The 18,350-nt window shown below is 34.1% G+C and overlaps 5 protein-coding genes across 6 annotated transcripts; 3 read left to right on the top strand and 2 right to left on the bottom strand.

Annotated features, from left to right (window-relative positions):
• Nucleotides 1–914: 914 nt before the first annotated feature.
• Nucleotides 915–1,550, top strand: LOC105647857 (Calcium-binding EF hand family protein). Its single transcript, XM_012234082.4, has one exon. It carries the CDS (start codon nucleotides 996–998, stop codon nucleotides 1,386–1,388), a length of 393 nt encoding a protein of 130 aa, XP_012089472.1. The 5' UTR covers nucleotides 915–995; the 3' UTR covers nucleotides 1,389–1,550.
• A 1,431-nt stretch (nucleotides 1,551–2,981) lies between these two features.
• LOC105647660 (uncharacterized) lies at nucleotides 2,982–4,507 on the top strand. The gene has a single exon (XM_012233828.3). The coding sequence runs from the start codon at nucleotides 3,321–3,323 to the stop codon at nucleotides 4,416–4,418; it is 1,098 nt and encodes a 365-aa protein (XP_012089218.3). The 5' UTR covers nucleotides 2,982–3,320; the 3' UTR covers nucleotides 4,419–4,507.
• A 735-nt stretch (nucleotides 4,508–5,242) lies between these two features.
• LOC105647661 (adenine phosphoribosyltransferase-like protein, putative (DUF2358)) lies at nucleotides 5,243–9,343 on the bottom strand. 2 transcript variants are annotated; one of them, XM_012233829.4, is made up of 8 exons: nucleotides 9,202–9,343; nucleotides 8,955–9,112; nucleotides 8,755–8,852; nucleotides 8,599–8,664; nucleotides 8,214–8,296; nucleotides 6,620–6,666; nucleotides 5,713–5,791; nucleotides 5,243–5,570 (listed from the first exon to the last, which is right to left on the bottom strand). In XM_012233829.4, the coding sequence occupies exons 1-8, from the start codon at nucleotides 9,253–9,255 to the stop codon at nucleotides 5,481–5,483; spliced, it is 675 nt and encodes a 224-aa protein (XP_012089219.1). In that variant the 5' UTR covers nucleotides 9,256–9,343; the 3' UTR covers nucleotides 5,243–5,480. The 2 variants fall into 2 exon arrangements, with proteins under 2 accessions (XP_012089219.1, XP_012089220.1); XM_012233830.4 differs by lacking the exon at nucleotides 8,599–8,664.
• A 428-nt stretch (nucleotides 9,344–9,771) lies between these two features.
• Nucleotides 9,772–11,115, top strand: DRT102 (DNA-damage-repair/toleration protein DRT102). Its single transcript, XM_012233831.4, has one exon. The coding sequence runs from the start codon at nucleotides 9,915–9,917 to the stop codon at nucleotides 10,881–10,883; it is 969 nt and encodes a 322-aa protein (XP_012089221.1). The 5' UTR covers nucleotides 9,772–9,914; the 3' UTR covers nucleotides 10,884–11,115.
• A 22-nt stretch (nucleotides 11,116–11,137) lies between these two features.
• ZDS (zeta-carotene desaturase) lies at nucleotides 11,138–18,333 on the bottom strand. Its single transcript, NM_001308705.1, is given in 14 exon segments — nucleotides 11,138–11,417; nucleotides 11,760–11,924; nucleotides 12,121–12,193; nucleotides 12,893–13,021; nucleotides 13,170–13,326; nucleotides 13,429–13,471; nucleotides 14,346–14,433; nucleotides 14,612–14,856; nucleotides 14,959–15,063; nucleotides 15,557–15,630; nucleotides 15,777–15,849; nucleotides 16,444–16,578; nucleotides 16,850–16,974; nucleotides 17,825–18,333. Coding segments are annotated over 14 exon segments (1,761 nt in total). The 5' UTR covers nucleotides 18,006–18,333; the 3' UTR covers nucleotides 11,138–11,249.
• Between the last annotated feature and the right edge of the window lie 17 nt (nucleotides 18,334–18,350).

Genomic DNA, 18,350 nt, shown 5'->3' with positions numbered 1-18,350 from the left:
TCAAATACCTATGGCTTATAAGTTTTTAATTTTAAAAAATTGCCAAACCAAAATCAAATTGGATTACTACTTCTTTTAACTCAAGACTTTGAACAATTCTAAAAGACTTTCTTTATTTTATATATCGGACTGCATTTTTTTTTATTATAGCAAAAGACTAATAATAAACCTTAAGAACCGTATATATTTGTACTTAATTAGAGAAGCATTATTAATTAATTAAACCTTGTCATTCTTTTTTTTTTTTTTTTTTTTTTTGAATATTGAACTTTAATTGTTTTTTTTAACAGCCAAAAAATATTCTTTTATTATTAAAATTATGAAAAGCTTAACAGGCTTCAAAGTTTTAATGCTGAATCAATAGGTTTTTCTACACTCAATTTAACCGGAGAGAGTTGAGTGAAAAAACCTGATACTGAAATACATCGAGAAATAAAAGTAAATAGGATATTGAAGAGTAGGAAAAAATTAAATTAGTGAGATGCGATTTTTTTACTTTAATTGTACAATATAATGTATAGTAATTGAAAAAAAATGTTAATTTTCATTTGAATGGTACAAATGGTTATTTTCAAGTTTAAATATTTTCATTACCTTTTCTACAAATATTATTTGGGCCGATCCAGGGTTACTTGGGCTAATTTACTTAAGCCCAATTTTATTCTTTTTTTTATTTTTTATTTTTGGGAAAAGTAAGCCCTATTTTATTTTATTTTGAGTTTAAAATAAAATAAAATAAATTAATTAGAAATTAAAATGCCACGTAACAAGACTAAGAATTATATGAACACACTCTAAATCTAATGGCTCATTCCTCTAAAATAAATCCTAATCAACCATTAGGAACTAACAAACACCCTAAGTATAGGAGCAAAGCAAATGTGCTTATGTATATATATATAACATCAACAAATCAACCAAAAAAATAAAAAATAAAAAGCTGATTCAAAAGAAGAATCAGAATATAATATGCTTGTACTTAGATCAAGAACATTATGAGTTTAGCTATTATCAACGGACTGACATTGATCGAATTTATGAAAGATGGGAATGCATTCGAAATTTGTGTTAAGGAGTATTTTGAAATGCTCGATGTTAATGGAGATGGAGCAATTTCTCGCGATGAACTCTATGAAGGATTTTATAAGCTAATTTCAGTAGAATCCGAATCGGGAGCAAAACAAGAAAGGAATGATCTTTATGATGCAATTTTTGAAAGATTTGATGAAGATAAAAATGGTAGTATTGATCCTCAAGAATTTAAGTCGTTGATGGCAGAGATTATGTTTGCTATGGCTCGTGGAATTGGTAATTCTCCAGTTTTAATGGCTCTTGATACAAAAAGCTTGCTCATGAAAGCTGCTGAACATGAACATGCCCACAAATGAATTTTGTCGCTTTTGTGTAGCAATTCTTTGCATTTTCAATTCTTGATTTATATAAATATCAATCTTCATCAAGATAGAGAAGGAAAAAGAAAAATGTAATGATCAATTGCATATAATTTTCTTTATATTGGCAAAACTTGGATATTCTTGTCATTTTTCTTGTTAAGTATATATGTTGTTCTTTTTCTTGCATTATTGTTTGGCTAAAAGAGGCAGAATTGCACATTCTTATATGATTAAAGGCATAATTTTGGCTATTTTGTAATGAAAAAGGAGGTTTTTTTTTTTTTTTTATTCTCAATTTTTTTTTTTCTTGAGGGTAGGGTTTCTTTTTGGTTAATGTTATAAAGAACTTGAGAAATAAAGAATTAAAGATGGAATCTAAAGAAAGAGAAGGCAACAGCAACACCCTTTTCATTTAGTAACCAATGATTAAAGAAAGTTAAGGAAAAGAAAAAAAATATAAAAAAATAAAAAATAAAAGTTACTGCTTTAATTATGAGCATTCACTTTAATTAAGTTTGAAAATATGATTAGCAAGTGTTTAAAGATGAAATTTGGAATTACTTACTTTATTCAATTGTGGGCATTTTGGGCTGCTTAAAATGCTTTAATCCACATCATCATCAAACATTTATTCCTAATTCTTGCCTTTTCAAAAAAAAAAAACAAATGTCTTTCCTATTCAAGTGAAGAGAAAGAACAATGTCTAAAATCAAAATACTATAAATTTGTGAACAAAAAAAAAAAAAAAATCATGAATTTGGACTATAATATATGCATAGGTTTTGATTAGACATGTTGGTGTCAGGACTCAATTTTTAGAAAATTTATTAATTAAATATCTGAAAATTTCCATTTTTTTAAAATACAAAATTAATCTATGAATAGATTTAATTCCTGTTGGACAGCTAAAACTAATTCTTGAAACTTTTTAATTTTATGTTTAAATTTTTATATTAAAGTAGTTTCTTAAAATAAAGTAAGGTCAGTCAGTGCAGATTTATAATATATTCTTTGTACATAAATATTTCATAAAAAAAAAAAAACATAGCATAAATGAATGAAATTGATAAAATTTAATAAATTTGCCAGTTTCGTCCTAGAATTATAAAAGGAAGGAATTGATAAAAGTGACATGCAGACATGTCTACAAATGATATGTCATCTCCAACAGCAAAAGGCTGAAACCTGCCCTCTTGAACCTCAACCCACTTGATAACTCTCTCTCTCTCTCTCTCAAGTGAAATGCACAGCAGAGTGACTGGACTAACCTTTTCTATAGGCCCCATCTCTCATTCCCTTTGAGATGGCAAATGGAAAGAAAGGAATATAAAAAGGGCTAGACCTTTCCCAAGTATTAAAGAAAGAAAAATGCATATACATTCACTTGACTGAGAGAGAAAGGGCAGTGCAAGTGCAACCCAGCTCATGTCTGTTTAAGAAAATAATAAAGACTTTGAAAAGCCCTTTCAATGGCGCAAATCAAGGAAAAACAACTTTAAGCTGAAAATACCTAGCTGCTACTGCTAATGATTGCTATTATGGAATCCCCTTGTGCTTTCATCATTTCTAAATTTCAAAAAGACCCACTTTTTTGCTTATACTTTTCCTCTGATCAGCTTGATTAATCGCTTAAAGATAATTGAAATTGAAACATATTTTCAAATTAACTCAAAGTCGATTGTGCTAAGTTTAAACACTCTCATCGAACACTAGACTTTTTACTTAAAAGACCTGAATCCTTTCAAGTTAGACCAACCTCCCGAGTCCCTTCAAGTTTGAACAAACTCTGTGGGTTGGGACATAATAAACTTTATACCTTGTCAAGCTATAGTTACGTGCATCAATACCCTCAATAACTTCAAAAGGACAGATGCCATCAATCCCAGAGCAGTCTCTTCTATCCCATACATTGCTATCCCTACCCCCATGCCAAACTACAAAGCCCAAAGAAACCCAACTCAAAACAAGTTAACAAGAAGCTTGTTGAATTGTTTGTTGAAGGATATAACGATACAAACAAGATTGAACACCATGATCCCAGCATGTTTCAGCCACCCCAACACACTCTCAAGTGGTTCTCAAGTGCCTCAAAGTATAATAACATGCATATACCAAACTCAACTCTGCAATTCCCCTACTTATCTCACTCTTACTTGGTCAAAAGCCCTCTTTTCTCATACCTTAACTATATATGCTGCAGATTCCTTCTCCATCACCATTTCCCTCTCCCCATCAACCTTCTCTTTCTTTAGAACCAAAACCGGTTCAAAATCCATCTACTTGACCCACCATCATTACCAAAGAATCAAACTTTATTGGGACTTCACTCGTGCTGAGTTCACTCACAACTCAGCGGAGCCAGAATCATGTTTCTACATTGCCATTGTTTGCAATGCAAGACTAGAATTCTTTCTTGGTGATCTTCCCACTGAGTTGACTCGGCGATGTGGGTTGGTCATGACTCCGCAATTAGGTGACCCGAACCTGTTATCCAAGAGGGAGCATGTGTTTGGACGCAAGAGTTACATATCTAGAGTTAAGTTCTTGGGGTCAAAACATGAAATTGGAATAGAATATAAAGGGGGTTTGCTCATAGTAAAAGTTGATGGTGATGTTAGTCTTGTTGTAAAAAGATTAATATGGAAATTTAGAGGCAACGAGAGAATTTTTGTTGGTGGAATGGAAGTAGAATTCTTTTGGGATGTTTTTAACTGGGTTAACAATAATAATGGTGCTAATAGTAATGGTCATGGTGTTTTTATTTTTCAAGTTGGTGAAGGTGGGGTATGGCCTGAAATGATAGGTCCAGAGAAGAGGTTGATGAGGAAGAGCTTGTCATCGGTAGGGCACACGTTAGGTTCGCCGGCGGCAATGTCATTATCGCCGTCGCCGTCGTGCTCTAGTGTGTTACAATGGGCAGAAGAGAGTAGTGACTGTGGGAGAAGTTCATGTTCTTCATCTACTAGGTCATGTGGAAGTAACGGGGGTTTCTCTTTGTTGTTGTACGCTTGGAGGAGGGATTAAAGTTTGAAAATTAAAATTTTCTATTTAAATTTTCTGTACGTGATTATTTTTGTTAATATTATGTGCAAAATGCTTGAATATGAACTTCATTTTCTTTTTCCTTAAGGGTTTTGTTCATTAATTACTTTCACAATATTATTGAATGTATACAATGCAACTTCTTACGAATTTTTTTATTTATTTTTCAAATTTATCAAAGTTCAAACTTTAAACTTAATTAGTAATTATTTTACTTCATTAAAGAAAGTGGAGCAATTTCCAGCTCAATCCAGAGTCAAGAAATGGAGCAAGTAGTAGTATAGTAGACACTAGCAATCATCTTTTCCCAGCAAAACTCATCCAACTCTGAGAAGTAGGTTCAAATTGTTGTTAGAAGAAAGAAACACATCAAGAAGACAAGAACACAAATCCAAAATGTCATTCATTAGGCCCACAAGGCCAACAGCTAGAAAAAAAAAATAAAAAAAAAAGAAAGAAATATTGTAACCAGGCGCGCATGCACTACTACCAGCATCATTTTTTATTTTTTATTTGCATCCAAGCACTGAAAAATCTTAGCAGGTTACCTTCCTTTTTTTATAAAGCACCAGACTTTCTGCGCGCAATAGATAGAGCACTATTATACATCCTCCAGACTCTCTCTCTCTCTCTCTCTCTCTCTCTCTCTATATATATATATATATATATAGATATATATACACGCGCGCGCGCGCCTGTTCTTGGTGACACTGTCCCTGCCATCATTACAATAGTATGCTTCTGTCCTTCACAATTATATATCAAAAACCACTGTGAAAAGGCCAATTATAAAATAAGACTGCTAGTTCGTTGCTAAAACACATGTCATGCACTTCCAAATTAAGGGGAAAAAACCATCTTATCTGTCTTTCATACATCCATGAAGTATAGGCATGTTTTGCCAGAAAAGTGAGTGGCCATTAAATTACAAGGAATAAGGTAATGTTTTATGCAACTATTTTTTACCCTGGCAATCCTAATAATAATTGGAAATAAATAAGTTGCATATGTACTTCACAGCAGCTTCAGATTTCTAAGGATTAATTAATCATCTGGTCTCCCAAAGCTAGTGGTAAATATTTGGCCAATTGCTTCAAATGCTGAAACATTCCAACTCTCAGCATGCCGAATAATCTGTCAAAGTAAAAATTGCTACCATTCCTAAATATTCGCACTCTAAACATAAAATGAAGTTCAAAGATACACAAAGGCAAGCGCAAAGAGGGGAAGGGGAGGAGAAGAAGAAAGAAATAGAGAATAAAGTTTTTTATCTTACTTTAAACTCATCATTTAATTCGTAAAGGGTGCTTCCATCAATGGAAATTAAAGGCCTCCATGGAAATTTCAGGTAGGTTCTGCAAATCAGATAATCCAATTCAGAACAATTAAGAAAGCAGGATAACTTATGGTGTGAGATGCAAGAGAATTTCAATGGAAAGAAAGGAAGAACTTCTTTAGGCAAGGAAACAAACAATTATTTTAGAGTATGTATGGAACATGATAAACTAATCCATGTAGTCCTTTATACAGAGATTGTCTATTGTTTATCAAATGCATGAGTAACATATTCAAATTAGCCCCAATTACACACCCATGGAAGTTTATGTTAGAGGGCATCAAGCCAAAAACAAAATGGAAGTTTATAGGATAGTTTTCTCAATAAATTTGCATGGTGACCACACAGTTACCTTTTTTCTTTCAAATGCAAAAATTTCAAGCAGCAACAAGCTTCTTTATCTCTTTGGTACATTTCTTCTCTTTTTCCTTTTTTGTCCTTTTTCAGCCATTTTTAGTCCAATTTCACACATTTCAAGACATATGCCTAAAGACAAATAAATTCCTAATAACTATCAGATTTAAGTATGTTGGAGCATTGGTAGGGCCAGAAAATTAGGGATGAAGGGAGACCTTTTGGTAACTCAAAAAAGCTAACATAGTACTCCTTAAAATATATACAATCTGCATACATTTAACTATGATGCAACTTTTTTCCCCTTTGCGTGTATATGTGCGTGTGGGTAAGCAAAAGGTTATTAATCAACAAAAGACAGAAAAGAAAAGCTTCAAATCTGGAATAAATCTTCCCCCTCCCTAGCCAGAGCCAATCGATGGCAAAAAGGAAAACTACTTCACCTAAGTTATCCTGACCGCAGTATAAAAACATAGATAACAAAGTTAGGCACCTTAGCTTCCAAGTTGCCTGCACAAAATTAGTTCCTGAATTGATACCCTGCAACATAAGAATCCTTAGCAGAAGAAGAATGGAAACAATAAGAAAAATTCATGATCTCATTTCAGATGAGCAGCGCCTGCCAGATCCACGAGCTCATAAGATCAAATAGCCGTAAAAAAGAGATGTTAAAAGGTCTTAAAGGTGGTTCAACATCTAAAAGATCTCAATACTTGAGCCAGAAACCACCTTATCTAATATAACTATGTATTTGTTCACATGATTGCTTTGTAAACTTTCTTTTTCCTTCTCTCACATTCTATGCAGTAGTGCAACTTTCTTTTTCCTTAATTATCCACTTATAAATGATTTCAAATTCATAAGCTGTACTGAAAATGGATCCATCCCAAAGGATAATAAAGCTTGATTATTCAAAGTAGGCATCGATTGCTCCTTCACATTTGTCTACCACAACACCAAAATCTCCAAGCATGCCTCATCCCAAGATGTTTTAAGAGTTGAATACTTTAATTATGTGCTGCTGCCGCTGTTAGAAGCATATGCCATTTCTATACCATGATGTTGACATTACAGATATCTGACATCACAAACTAAGGTTATTCAATCCACAATGTTAGCTTGTTTGTCACAAAATAGGAAAAATTAATTGAAGATTTCCACCCTTGCCGTGATGTGTAGAACAGGTTAATGAACCGTAAAATAATAAAATGTTGAAATTCATAAGCCATGATCTTATCTCACAAAATTCATGATGTTAGCCCCTTAATCACAGACTTGGAACAATAATTTAATGAGCTGTGAAATGCTGAATACATAACCTTTAGCCTGAGAAAAACATCTATCAGAAACCTGTAAGTCTAGTACAATCAATGGAACAGAAAGGGTCGCTGAATGTTTATATGCTAAAACAAAGAGAAGTGCATACTTCAAGGGTAAAGGAAAAGTACCCAAGACATAAAACATTGTGAAATCCCTCACAATGCTTAAGAACACAATACTAATTCACAATATGAAAAAATGGTCTTTAAAAAAGTGGATTCCTTAGAACTGAAAATGATTAAGACCCTTCTCCAAATTATAACATGACCTAGAACCTGTCTAATATTTTATTTTCTTGTCTAAGCCATCAGGTGACTACTTTCTTAAAATGAGCAAAGAAGCACTGGAGACAGGACAGTATATTATATTTGAATCCTTTGCCAAAGAGCTCTTTCTTACTTTGACATTCTCATACAAGTTCTAGATCAGAAGTTGCTTGACAAAGAGCTGATCATTTTTCAGACGGAACATCCTGATATTATTTTTGTTTAGGCAATGAAGGCATTCAGTGTAAGATCAAAAATCGAGATTTTAAAAACCAATTCTATCTAGTCTTTCTCATTCTCAAAAAAATTTTCCCAGTTCGGGACAGAAGCAGAGATGAATTGTTTAGCTTTAAATTGACTGGTTCATGGCTAACATGCAAATCTCCTAAGGACTGGTTCAAAATAACCAACCTGCTTTAAGGTGCATCATATACTGAAAGAGTACAACTGATATCAAATTGATTTATGTAACCCATATATCAGTTAATAGAGAGCGGTTACCTTCTCAATATTTTGTAATCCAATTGATGGAGAGTCAAAGAAAGGAACCAACAGTTTTAAGTTGCGCGAATATAACTCTGTACCTGCAAAAATACTTTCATATTATCATACATCCTTTCAAAGAAACTAGAAATTCTTTAGTGCAGTCTTTGAAATAGATATATAGAGAGAGGGAGAAAAGAGAGTGGAGAACGAATGCCACATTGCTTGAGTAGAATACCATAAGTTGAAATTAAGCAAGAAAGAAAAAACAGGTAAATGTAGGGGGACAGGGAGGAACGAGGTAATATAGCAATTTCTGTTTTCCAACTCACAAACAAATTAGAGAAATCATTCAAGCAGAAGCATTTTATCGAACGCATAGAACAGTCATAGTAGTTCTAACCTCGGAATCTAATAGTAGGGTCTTCAAAGATACAATCTTCAGTATAAATTGCAGAAGTAAAAATCCCTACTTGCAAAGAAAAAGGAAAGCACCAATGACACAGGCAAAACTCAAAAATAACCTAAAGAAGATACAAAGTGAAAAAAATTTAAGTACCTGTGACAAAATAAGCATTCTCATAATCAGCCTTAAGGATCATTATAACATCATCAATACCTGAAACAAATATCTCGTCTCTCTCTTCATAGCTTACCCTAAATATTAAACAAAGGAAAAGGGAAAAAAAAAAAAATACAAATAGGTGAAGTAAAAGAAAATGAGAAAGAGTTATTAAGGAAAGGGAGAGGTGAACCAACCTGTCTTTAGTGGAGAAGGAGAAGATTCTTAGTAGCTCAGTGACACCAGTGACGGCCAATTTCAAAATTTTTGGAGTTTTAGGTTGAGTATCAATTCTTCTCCAGTTTCCATTGCCTGGTCCTGGTGTGCCTGAGAAGCATCGCATACAATGAATTCTCTGCAAAATTGGCGAGAGATAGATAACTCAGAGAGGAAGAGGGAGATATTTAAGTCTAATGATTGATTTTGTTTTCTAAGTTTTGGTACCCTGAACAAGGTTGGAGTGAGGGAATAGCTTCCCGCCATTTCCCAGTCGGACATCAACGGTTAATCAGGTATCGGACTTGTGTGGTCTTATCCTTCCTAGACCCTCGTCCTCAACCCGGCGGAATAAACCGGGATAGGAACAAAACGGTTCAATTCGGTTTTTAACAGAAATCTTTAATTTTAAAAAATAATTTTATTTTTATACTTTTTTTTCTCTGTTTCCTTTAACATGGTACAACTTTGAGTCTTTGGAAAATCAATTCGGTTTAAAGTTTTACAAAATCAATTTTATTTCGATTTTAATAAAGAAAACTGAATTTTTTTAATTCAATTTAATTTTTTTATTGAACTCAAAAAATAAATTCAAAATTTACGAAAAATAATTAAAATTAAATCGAATTAGAACCGATTCAATGCAGTTGAAAGTATTAAATAGTAATTTGGATTTTTAGGTGGATTTTTATTGAGAACGATGACTTCAGAATTAAGTTTAGTGGGCCTACACGAGGTCCAATAGTGCAATATCGGGCCCAATTTCAAATATTTTTTATGGCTTATGACAGAATCTTTCTCTGAAGATTGGGAAACGTCTCTGTTGACAAAAAAAATCAGACTAATCGACAAAAACCGTCCCGATTCATCTTATCTGCTCTGCTCTTCACTCTACTTACTCATCACTCCCATTCGCCATCTCCAAGCCACAACCACAACAAATGGCCGAAACCGCCACCAACACCACCACTACGCGGCCTCTCAAAGTCATTACTGGAGCGGACGCTTACGGCTGCACTCTAAAAGACGCTCTCGTTTCTCACCTCCGATCTCTCAACATAGACGTCGAAGACCTTGGCACTTCCTCCTACTACTCAATCGCTGCCGAGGTCGGCCGCCGTGTCTCCGCTGCCAACTCCAAATCTCCTTCCTCACCTTCTCCTGAAATCCGCGGTCTTGTCGCCTGTGGAACTGGCGTTGGTGTCTCCATCTTCGCCAACAAATTCCCCGGCGTTTTCGCCAACACCTGTCTTTCCACCGCCGATGCAATCAACACTCGATCTATTAACAATTGCAATGTCCTCGCCGTATCCGGCCTGGCTACAACTCCAGAATCTGGCATAGAAATTCTTGACGCTTGGCTTAATACTCCTTTCAAAGCTCCATGTCCTGCTTTTGGTTCCACTCCTTATAATGAAGAAATATCTTCTTTTCTTGATAACTCTCTTGTAGAAATGCCAAAAATTGGACAAGAAGATAAGAAAGAAGAAACGTCAACTTTAAATCCTTGTGCTTTATGTTGTTTAGTCAAGAACAGAAAGCTAGATCCTATTGACATAATTCCAGGTGGTTCGATGAAGATAGTAAGGGAAAGTCCAACATCAGCCTTTGTAAGCTTTAAAGCAGGGAGTGTAGAGCCAGCACATCACCATACATTTGGGCATGATTTGGTGGTGATTAAAGGAAGCAAGAGAGTGTGGAATTTGAGCAAGAAGACGAAATATGATTTGGTTGTTGGTGATTATTTGTTTACTCCAGCTGGGGATGTGCATAGAGTCAAGTATTTTGAGGATACTGAGTTTTTCATCAAGTGGGAAGGGCAGTGGGATATTTTCTTTGATGAAGATCTTGAAGTTGCTAAAAGTGCTATCGAGAAAGAAGCAGAGGATGGATTTCAGTGGATAAAGTAAGGATTTTGAGCTGTGTTTGTCTTTCTTTTGTATAATGCCTGCTATGTGTTTGTTGTTTGGCTCTTTGATTATTTTAATTGAGTCATCTGTATGTTGAGAGTATGGAGATGAGGTCTGTTTTAATTTGCCGTTGGTCAGTATCCTTGTTTGGATGTTAATACATAGATAAAAATTTGTATATCAGAAGCAGGGACTATGAATAAATGTTACTAGAGTGTAATTCAGTTGCTCATTGTGTTTGATGCTGGTTATGATGTTTGAAACTAATTTTTATATTGGCAAAATATATTTCATTTCAATTTTACATAAATAAGGAAAAAGAAAAAAAAAAGAAAAAAGAAAAAAGAAGGTATCTGCTACCACCTATTATACAAGACTCAGCTCATCAGTGACTGGAGAAGACGGCCCGATTTCTGGAGATTCTATGGCAGCAAGCTTCTTCCTCAATGCTACCAAATCTTCACCAGCATCACATATGTATGCTGAAGCCTGTCTACCAGATAAAGTTGCTCCTTCCATGCTGTCTATGTAATCCTGTTCAATATCGAACAATAAGTCTTAATACCATATTCACTATTAACAAATTAGTACATAATAACAGGAAATCTAAATCTCGAAGATATCACAAGGTTCCATTGGCTGTAAACTTAGAATTGTTCTCCAGCCTTCTAAAATTTTCAAGGAAAAAACATATCTGTTTTAGCCAAAATCATTTTCCAAGCAAAGCATACTCCTGGAAACTAAAGAATAGTCATATATCCTTCCCTTTTTTGTTGTATGCTTCCTCAGTGTGTATGTGTGTTTTTTTTTTTTTACATTAAAAAAAAAAAAAAAATTGGTGGGAGACATGTAACAGTTGCGGAAAAGGTGAATTACCTGTTTTGTATAAGAGCCAGACAGGAAGAAATTTTTTACAGGTGTCTTTTGATCTGGTCTGAAGGGATCTTTTCCAGGTCCCTCGCGATATAAGGATTGCCCAATTTTTACTACAGATGACCAGATAACTTCTAAGCCTTGGGATGATGGAAATAAAGCCAGAACCTGTTTTTTTTTTTTTTTTTTTTGAAAAAAAAAAAATTATCATGAGAATAATGCAAAAGGATTCTAAGACATTTATCATGCAGCAATTTGGTATCAGATGTAAGCTCTTTCATAACTTCTCAATGTGTGTAATGGAGCTTACAGAATAAAGCAGTTCAGATACAGAATAATAATAAGATGTTGTTTAGCTACGAACCTGCTTAGAGACTCTGTTTATGATTTCATCATTTGACAAGGGCATGTAAGGATCACCTGGTGTAAGGACACATCTGAAATTTTATAGTTTTAGTAAACATGATCTAATATGACATTAAATATGAAGCAAGCATAAAGTGAGGTAGGCATGAGAATATCAAAAGCAAGCTTGAAAGATGATAATCATTTTGCTTGGGGCAATCTTGTAGTTTACGGCCGATGGCCCCCTTGTAACTGAAAAATAAATAGTAGAAAGGACTATTTGGATTTCATATATGCAGAACAACACAATCTAAGATTTCAAAAACAAAAAGGACCCCCTGAACCCAAATCAATCTATTCAAATTGTGACACAGTCACGTGATGATATCTTATAACAAAATATTGAACTGTATGAATCTGATATGGTCAACACATGCAAGCAAATAAAAAATAAAATGATTCCATTCGATGCATAGTAGCTAATTCTTATTTCTTCAGTGACTGATTATGTTTTACAATTTTAAACTCTTATAAGTGAATAGTCACGGGTGTATACCTTAGTTTATAATGAATGCATATCTCTAGTGCTATGAGAAATCTATATTCCAGAAAGATAAAACTAAAATGTACAAGTATAAATTACGGAATCATTGACAAACAGAATTTTCTAGTGGTAACTAAAAGCCATTAAAGTATTCAGCCTGCGGTGACATATGATATAAATTTCTTTGCTTGATTGTAAAAGCAGAAAGTAATAGTATTATTGACAACAGTAACATGTTTTCCCTTACTGGAGCAATGAACCTTGTCCTTCAATGTAGTAATCTTCTGGAGAAGTGAGTGCTAGGTCTGCAAAACAAGAAAAGTCCGCATCTGGAGTGTACAGAAGATTATCTAAACCAAGAGCTTGCCTCAATTGCCTACAGCCAAAAGAAAGAAATAGGTTTATGAAGGAATATGTAAAAATTTATCCAATAGTCTGAAAAAGTAACACAAAAGCAGATAATAGCCGTGGTGTTTAAAAGCACAATTTTACAGATTAAGAATGCCAGTTGCAAAGAAAATTACCTTGATCGTTCAAGATCCTGCAATTCTGTGACCCAGCCATTATACCTAAGTTGCACTGTGACAACAGGTACTCCAACTAGTTCATATATATTATTGAAAAACTGAGATTCCCTCCACTGGGATGGAAGTAATCTTTTAATTCCAGGGACATCACATGCTGCCAGAAAATGGAACAGTAGAATGAGAGACAACTATCACCCTAACATGGAAAGGGAAAGTACGATTATGATGTGGGAGGAAGCAATATTTGAATATATACCTGCTACATAAGCATCAGCTTTTACAACTTTCTTGTTGGTAGCCTGCAATGAAATGAAAAAATGTTTTCACTGTTAAAGTCTTGTTTAAACAATGGCCAAAAAGACAAAAGACAGATACCAAAGGATTAAAAAGAAAGAAAAATCTCATAGATAAGGTGCACACACAGTTCATGAATGTTCCGCACACAAGCATTGCACCACATTTGTGAGCTCTATTTTTGACTTATTCTAGTTATAGCATTCGGCATGTTCTTTTCTTCAATATGTTAGCTTAGTACAAACTCAACAAACTTTCTATTATTAACTTGTCTCATTTCTTTATAAAAAACCATTGATTACAGAAAAATCTTCCAACGAGAAAAGCTTTACATTTTGAGCAGATGCATGTCCAATGCCAAAATATGCAAAATTAACCTTTTCTCCTTTTAATTCATGCAACAAGACAGCAGCAGATTATTAGAAGACCTTAGACCTAAACTTCAATAATTTTACATGAATAGACCATTCTTGATGTTGAATTCACATGCTTAGGAAAACCAATACTTTATTATTATAACAAGAATTCCAACATGAACCAATCTAATGAAAACAAGTTTATTTTTCTTTCCAATTGAACTTGCACATAACATGTGCATCCATGTTTTAGAGAAAGAAGTAGATATTTGTCATGTTTGAGAAACTGTAGCGATGCAATAAGTTTTATAAGGTGCGGACTGAATGCACCACTAGTGCCACTTCTTAGACTCTTGATATAGAAAATGTATCGGTACTTATTTAAACAATGTCTTTTGAAGTTAAGCCAAATCAATGAACCATATCAATTCAGGAATTTGCGATTAGAACTTGTTAAGCATACATGTAAATAAACTCAACACTGTTCTTTTATCTAAGAGAAATAGCATTAAAAGCCATTCACCTTTGACATGGCGAGCCCTGTGACATATATTTCTCCATCAGCAGACCTATCATAAAGTACCTGTCTGCATCCCCACCTTAAATGAAACCTGGTCAAGCAGACAAACGAATTTCAAACGAACGTTCAAAAGTGAAAATAACAATGAATCATAATCCAAAAACAACAATAAAATTGCATCATAACCAAATTCACAACAGCAAAAATGTATTGTAATCCAACAGGTAATAACTTTAACCTACATCTTATCCTTAATCTTACAGCCCTACCTGCCTCCTTTATCTTCAATATACTTTCTAATGGGACCACTCAAGTAAACATCCGGAGAACCCTTAAGCATGCGTAGTAAGGAAGCCTCTGTCTTAGTGGCAAACAATGAGAATATAGTGAGCATACAACGGGCACTGATGTTATCACAGTCAATGAACCCAAGTGCATAGGCAACAGGATCCCACATTCTTTGGATACTCGTGCGTGTGCCGCCTTTTGATAAAAACCAATCAGAGAAGCTGATCTGGAAGAATTAAATGCAGTTTCAATTAAATGACAATAGTGAAGAAAGAAATGTCACCAGCAACTCTTCAAAACCTAAATATAACAATAAAACAGTGCTTACACTATCTAAATTCCTTATATCCTTCATTGCTGCATCTGGATTGACAAGGGCCTTCACAACAGGACTTAAGGCAAGAGCCAGAGCATTTCTTGCTTTATCATATGGCTGCACTTCAACAACATTCAGGAGAAAATGCATCAAGAGCATTGCAAATTCGCAATGGAGCAAGAAATTAGGCACTCGTTGAAACCATATAGTTAAATAAAAGCCCCTTAAATTCTTATGTGATTGTAATGGTTTCACTAAAGATCATAAAGCTGCAGAGGTTGGCAAAGGCAAGTAAAAAAGCAACAAATTAATGGAGAGAACCAGTAGACATAAAAATTATGCTTTCAATGCAGCAATCACTATGTCAATATTGGACAAGAAAGTGATGTGTTTGCCCATGTGGTAGCATATAAGTTTGCGACTTTTATTCAGAAACATTTCAGCTTAAGAACATAGCCAGACATAAAGGATAGAGCATTGCTACTACCAAACGAAGAATAGATATTTAACACATCTCAACATCAATCCCGAGTCCCAACCTAGTTGGTGTCGCACAAAAGAAATGGACATAGTAATAAAATTCAGGATGGGCAATATTAGTAAAGAGTACCTCAAGCTGATTTGTAGACAAAAATGCCCGAATCCCATGTAATGGAGCTCCAATCATAAATCGAAAATCAAGCTCTGCAATCCAAGTGAAAATAATCAAAGGATTTCTTGATAGTACACAACACAATTGCCATGATAGTTCAGACTAAAAAAATTGAACTTTGACAAATAACTATTTTAAGTTGATATTTGACCAAAGAAGATCAAGCATTAAACCATACCACCAATTTTACCCCCCTTGTTCACAAATGTGTGCGTATGATCCTTCACAAGTAGATTCTTATCTGCACCCACCTAAGCTCAAGCAGAGATTCAAGAAGAACAATTTAGAGGTCAAATAAATTGTAGCTCTTTATGTTTATAAGAAAATTTAATTTTGAGGGATGATGGTACAATTACAATCATCATCAAAGTTATATTTAATTATTATAGTTGTTTTTTCACAAAAAGAATTATCGTATGGTTTATAACATTAATCATCCAAAAAAATAGCACAAGAACTTCCATGCCCACAAAGTACAATTCCAAACAACATATGACCATACAGCAATATAATATCACCAAAATTAGATACAAGAGAGTGACAGATAGTTAGTTCACTAAAAAGTAATAAACACAATTGGGAATCTAACAGGTCTCTTCATTACTAATCCCAGCCAGCCAATATAGATAATAGAAACGTGGACTTGTCAACTTTTTTCTAAAATAAAAAGAAAACAGACTTCAAAACTTGCAAAAGGGAACTATCATCACTTATAATCATGAGAAACATGAAGGGGCAAAGTCAATATTTCACATTTAAATTTACTTTTTTTTTTTTTTTTTAGGTTGGTAAGGATAAGTGAACTTCAATCACAAAATGTCATATTACAATCAAACATTCTTGACCTTCTTCATCAAACGGAAGAGATTATTGTAGCAGCCAAAAAAAACATGAAGTCCCATTTCAATGTGATTCCCACGTTTATCGACAAATGAACCCACTTTACCACCAATGAAAGACCTTGATTCATATATATCCACCTGAAAGAAAAAAAATTATTTAAGATACTGAATGCGAGCTTCCATATGGAACAAACTTTTGGAAATATATAACAATGTTTTCTCTGAGCAATGAGAAGTGCAGAAAGATGTTTATGGTACATAATTTGAACATTGGTGATGTAAACACACACATTTCCTAAGAAATATATGAGAGATCAAGACGACGGGATTGGATAAAAAAATGTGGAAAACAAATATATAAGTGATCAAGATGGTATCAGAAGGCTCTCCAGAGTATGATGAGTAACACCTCATGACCTTGATCCAATAGCTCCACTGCAGTTGACATCCCTGCAAGCCCAGCCCCAATAATAGCCACCTTTAGTTTTGGTCCTCTATAATGTTCAGGTTCTGGTGGAAATAACCCCTTTGGAGCTGGCAATTATAACATTCAATTTATAGTGAGAAACACGAATGATATCTGAAACTACCACAATTACTAAATAATTGGAGAATATAAAAAGTCATGTTAATCTTCAAATGACATTAAATAAAGGAAATAACAAAGAAATGCAGCATTCTTTATACATAAATGCCAACAGACATATATTGATATGCAGTTTACCAAAATTCATAATCCTCAATGTGTTTTAGCTCTGTTAGGTTTTGAACCTTAAGGTAGATTCAACTTGCATTCTGAATCTCTGATTACTTTGAACTGAATTTTGATATTCTCTACCAACAGAATTCTAGTAGCAGGTAATTACCGGCAGCTAAATAATCTTCATATCAAAACTAAGAGAACCTAAAAGAACCAAACTGAAGTTCAGAGTTCACATCAACAAAATGTGATCAATAATTGAGTTCAGTGAGATGACACAAAAGTAAGAATTCAGTTATAGCAGTCCTTTCTGCTTGTTTTCAAATGGACAAAAAATTAAAGCCGGTAACTAAATTACTAAACACATTTACACTAGAGATTGAGAGACTTCCTGATACCCAAGAGACTATTTCCATTTTCTATGTCTGAAAAAGGCCCAAAACTTAATAACAAAAATAAAAACCTTCTCACCCATGAACTATTTCTTAATATCCAAAGCAAATTCAACACTTTTCTCTTCAGTATAATTGCCAAGAATCAATAATTCCCCAAAAAAAAAAAAAAAAAAACACTCCTCGCCACTCTAAGCACATGCATAGACATAGTACAAACCCAGAAATTGAATAAGCAATCAAGCCTGGAATAAATACCAAGACAAAAGGAACTAGAAGATTAGTGAAGTACCATTAACACTCATATCAGACACTTTGGTCTCCAAAGAGTCCAAAGCAGACCGAACAAATGACAGCCTTTGCGTTCTCACCACCTGAGCCACCGACCGTCGACCACAAGAGGGCAAGAACCCAGGATTCTTGCTTCGAGTTCCAGTAATAGAATTTGTCGGAAAAAGAATTGAAGAAGCCATAACTTTACAAGAAAAGGATAAAACGCAGCTCTAAGCTCCCCACTTCTTCTCCTCTCTTTCTTTCTGCTACCAATATCACTTCCAATAAAGAAAGAGATGGAAAGTAGAAAACGAAAAAATAATACTCCTTTTTGCTTTTATATCATTGAAGTATTAATTTGCCAACAGTTTCACTTTCAGGCACGTAATAGACAAAGAATCATAGATAAAGAGAAAGAGGGTATCTCAAGAATTGAATTCAGGAGATGCTTAAGCATGAGAAATTTGTCAGGAAATTAACATAGAGAGATTATTTTTTAATCTTCTTTTTTGGGTATTGTTTAAAGATTCTCTTAGAGGTGTGTT

The sequence above is a fragment of the Jatropha curcas genome, chromosome 2 (genome assembly GCF_041381405.1).
Source record: "Jatropha curcas cultivar XTBG-Jc1 chromosome 2, XTBG_Jcur_1.0, whole genome shotgun sequence".
Taxonomy (NCBI): domain Eukaryota; kingdom Viridiplantae; phylum Streptophyta; class Magnoliopsida; order Malpighiales; family Euphorbiaceae; genus Jatropha; species Jatropha curcas.
This window is presented reverse-complemented; position numbering and strand designations above follow the sequence as displayed.